Genomic DNA, 4,411 nt, shown 5'->3' on the forward strand with positions numbered 1-4,411 from the left:
GATGATATTCTCCAGATCCATCCATTTCCCTAAGAATTTCATAAATTTATTGTTTTTAATAGCTGACTGGATTCCATTGTGTAGATGTACCACAATTTCTGTATCTACTCCTCTGTTGAGGGACATCTGGGTTTTTTCCAGTTCCTGGCTATTATAAATAAGGCTGTTATGAACATGGTGGAGCATGTGTCTTTATTACATGTTGGAGCATCTTTTGCGTATATGCCCAGGAGTGGTATAGCTGGGTCCTCCGGTAGAACTATGTCCAATTTCCGGAGGAACGGCTAACTGATTTCCAGGGTGGTTGTACCAGTTTGCAATTCTACCAGCAATGAAGTAATGTTCCTCTTTCTCCACAACCTCTCCAGTATGTGCTGTCCCCTGAGTCTTTTATCCTAGCAAATCTGACTGGTGTGAGGTGGAATCTCAGGGTTGTTTTGATTTGCATTTCCCTGATGACTAAGGATGTTGAACATTTCTTTAGGTGCTTCTCAGCCATTTGGTGTTCATCAGTTGAGAATTCTTTGTTTAACTCTGTACCCCATTTTTTAATAGGGTTATTTGGTTCTCTGGAGTCTAACTTCTTGAGTTCTTTGTATACATTGGATATTAGCCCTCTATCAGATATAGGGAAGCATTTCTTACAATTGAATGAAATGAGTCCATTGGTTCAGGACAGTCACTGATAGTATTTGTCAACAAGATTTTAAGTGAAGCCTTTATAAGCTACTGTGACTCTAATAGTATCCTACTAAATACTTTTGCCAGTAATATTGGTGGTATTAGCAGCAAATTAGATTTTGCTTTTTTATTATAGTGTGTGGCATTACACTGAAGTTTGACAAACCTTAAGCAAACAAGGTTTTTTAAACAACTAACCTGCAATGTTACAAAAGAACAAATGGGCACAAGTCCATTGAATGGGTGTTGTAGTTGAAATCTGAAATGACCCTATAGGCTCATGTGTTGGGACACTTGAGCCCTGCTTATGGAAATATGTCACTGGAAGCTGACATTTGAGCTTCGCTCGCCCATTTCCTGTCTCTGTCTCTGTGCTTCCTGAGTGTGGCTACAATGTGAGCAGCTGAGTCATATCAGGCCCCATCACTTCTGAAGTGAGAAGCTGAATGAATCATTCCTCTTCACTTTGCCTGCTAGTCATGAGGTCAGGGCAACCAGACAAGTAATTAAAGGGGAACTGAGTGAGGTAAGGCTACTAAACATTTTTTAAAATGTATTTTTCATTTATATGTTTGGATTTTATAAATCTATTTTTAATTAATTATTTAATTTTTTTACACTCCATATTTTATCCCCCCCAACGATATTCCTATGGCTCCACATCCCATACCTCCTCCCCACCCCCTGTCTCCATGTGGATGTTCCAATCCCCCATGATACCTATTTGTTTTAAAACCCTTTTAAATGTAATCATATTTAAGTGTGTGTGTGTGTGTGTATGTGTGTGTGTGTGTGTGTGTGCAGGCATGCATATGCCACAATACAATACATGCAACACATGTGACATCAGAGGACAGCTTTCAAGTTGCATATCTCAATATGAAAATCCAGGTATCTCCTAGGAAGATTGACATTCTAGAAATTTCTAAGAAATGTAAAATAATGCCACTCTGTCACCAAATTGTTTTTATCTTGCCACACAGAAATTTCTCATACAATGTGCTATTTATGTTAATATGTATTGGTTTAGTATTAATCATTTTACACTAATAATACTGATTTTTTAAAAAAAAACTTATACAGATGATAAACTCAGATGGATGTGATCCACATAGACAAAAGTTATTGAGATTCTCAATAATTTGGAGAATCCCAAGATCAAAATATATCAGTATTACTATTGTAGGGCTCTCCTACAGCTTGAAGTGGCCTGGATCTACAGTACTCTAGATGGCTCAGATTTCTATTACTGGTAACAGGACAGACCCTACCAGGAACTGTAGCAATTACCTGTGATATCAAGCATCTAGAACTTACCTCCTGCTTCTCCTGCGCTTGGCCTTTTGGGGCCATCTAGATCATTTCGATCATCCAAGGCATCTTCCAAGTCAAATTCTGGGGACCACAGAACAAAAGAAACAATTACCAGCCAGGGGGTGGTGGTGCACGCCTTTAATCCCAGCACTTGGGAGGCAGAGGCAGGTGGATTTCTGAGTTCGAGGCCAGCCTGGTCTACAGAGTGAGTACTAAGACAGCCAGGGCTACACAGAGAAACCCTGTTTTGAAAAAAAAAAACAAAACAAAACACAAACAAAAGAAACAATTACCACTGTGCTGGCTAGAGTCATCTAAAAGGAGGGAACCTCATTTGAGAAAATGCATCCATAAGCTCAGGGTGTTAGGCATTTTCTCAATTATTGATCAATGGGGAAGGACCCAGCCTAATGTAGGTGGTGCCATCCCTAGGCTGTGGTCTTGGGTTCTATAAGAAAGCAAGCTGAGCAAACCAGTAAGCAGTCCCCCTTCATGGCCTCTGCAGCATCTCCTACCTTCACATTCTTACCTTGTTGGAGTTTCTGTCCTGACTTCCACAGTGATGTGGAAACATAAGCCAAATAAGACCTCTCTTTCCCGATTGATCGTAGTGTTTAATTACTACAGTAGACAGGCTAACTAAGATATCCACAAGCTGATATAGAAAATCCTCCCTTCCTTTTCTCCTCAGAGAGCTTGTCTTACCCATAGGATTTGATGGTGCTCTAGTTGTTCCTGGCCTTCTAGTTGTAGTAGTGGTGACATGGTCCCATCTCTCTAAAAGTAGGAGGGGAAACAACAAGAGTCATGTTTAATAAAATGTATACATACATCATAGTTTAAGGAAGTCACACCATAAATAGACTACTCTTATACTTAAAATTCCTATATAACCTTACAATTATTTGGAAAAGACAGCAAAGAGATAAAAAGGGTTTAAATGAAGGAGATTCTAATCATTCTTCTTTATAGGTTGGGGACTAAGAGACAAATGTAGCCCTATATCTCACCACTTTACCAGAGCTAGAACATGAGCCCAGATCTGCTGCCCACATTGAGTAGGGAATTCTAGAGCTTAAGCATGATCCAAAACCTTCAAGCTATAGTTTCCTCCATTATTAATCCAAGAACTGAACAGCAGATAAAATTGCCCAGAGATGAATGGGCTGTCATTTTCTGTAATGTACAGAGGATTGTCTTATAAGCTAGCATTTTATATGATGTACAGAGAATTGGCTTACAAACTGAAAGAGGTTAAAACTCAGACACACACACATGCACACACACACAGAGATACATAAACACATACAGATAAACACAGACACACACACACACACACACACAGAAACAGACACACACATAGACACATAAACACACACACAAAGAAACAGAGAGACAGAGAGACCCAGACATACACACAGACACAAATACTTTTTGAAAATGGTCTTTGAATACAAGTTTCCATTAGAAGTATGAATTGCCTTTGGATTAGGTACATGGTACTCATGAGTTCCTTCTTTAAACTTTAGGATCTACCATAATTGTTTCTACTCCTGAAGATATTCAAAGGTAAAGATGATGACAAGGCTAAAGCCAGAACACAAGAGGAAAATGCCATGAGCACACATGCAAAGAAGCAAATCTGGCCATCATGCTGTACCATATATAAAAACCAACTAAAGGTGGATCAAAGAGCTAAAGAGCTAGGTTTTTAACACTCAGCAGAAAATATTTTGGAAAATATTTTTGATATTGTATTTGTAGATATTTCCTGGATATGAACGCACAAACATCAAAAGAAATAAATGGATATGAGCCAGAAACCTGCTTCAGTGGTTAAGAGCACTGGCTGCTTGGATCCATGTTCAATTCCCAGCACTCACAAGGCCACTCACAACTGTATGTAACTCCAGTCCCATGAGACCTGACACCCTTTTCTGTCCTCCTTAGGTACCAGGTATTCATGAGGTGCACAGAATTGCAAAAGCAAATAAAAAAGAGGAGGTGGGAGAGAGGAGGGAAACTACATACATACATATATAGATATAGATATACATATAGATATATGATATATATATGATATATATATGATATCTATATCTATATATATATGAGATGTCAAAATGAATGAAGGGCAAGGCTTGGGGTTTCAATTGCCAAGGAGGAGGGGCATGGTGAGGGTTTTTCAGACCATGGGAAATATGACACTTTAGCCAGATAAGTCCTGAAAATAAATCAATACACAAGCTAAAAAAAATCATATAATTAGGTCACTGACATGAAAAGATCTTGAGTTGGTGGCAATGTACATCTTTAATCCCAGCATTCCGTGAAGCAGAGGCAGGAGGATCTCTGAATTTGAAGATAGCCTGGTACAGGGTGAGTTCCAGGACAGCCAAGGGAAACCCTGCCTTGA

General features: G+C 39.1%; 1 protein-coding gene across 1 annotated transcript in view; it reads right to left on the reverse strand.

The window, feature by feature from the left end:
- Positions 1-4,411, reverse strand: part of Cd99l2 (CD99 molecule like 2) — a 26,740-nt gene that overhangs the window by 15,905 nt on the left and 6,424 nt on the right. The window contains exons 3-4 of the mRNA XM_031363559.1: positions 2,701-2,772; positions 1,999-2,076 (exon numbers count right to left, since the gene is read on the reverse strand). Of these exons, the coding sequence (XP_031219419.1) occupies positions 1,999-2,076; positions 2,701-2,704 (82 nt within the window). The 5' untranslated portion in view covers positions 2,705-2,772. The remainder of the gene's footprint in view (positions 1-1,998; positions 2,077-2,700; positions 2,773-4,411) is intronic.

This window comes from Mastomys coucha, chromosome X (genome assembly GCF_008632895.1).
Source record: "Mastomys coucha isolate ucsf_1 chromosome X, UCSF_Mcou_1, whole genome shotgun sequence".
Lineage (NCBI taxonomy): Eukaryota > Metazoa > Chordata > Mammalia > Rodentia > Muridae > Mastomys > Mastomys coucha.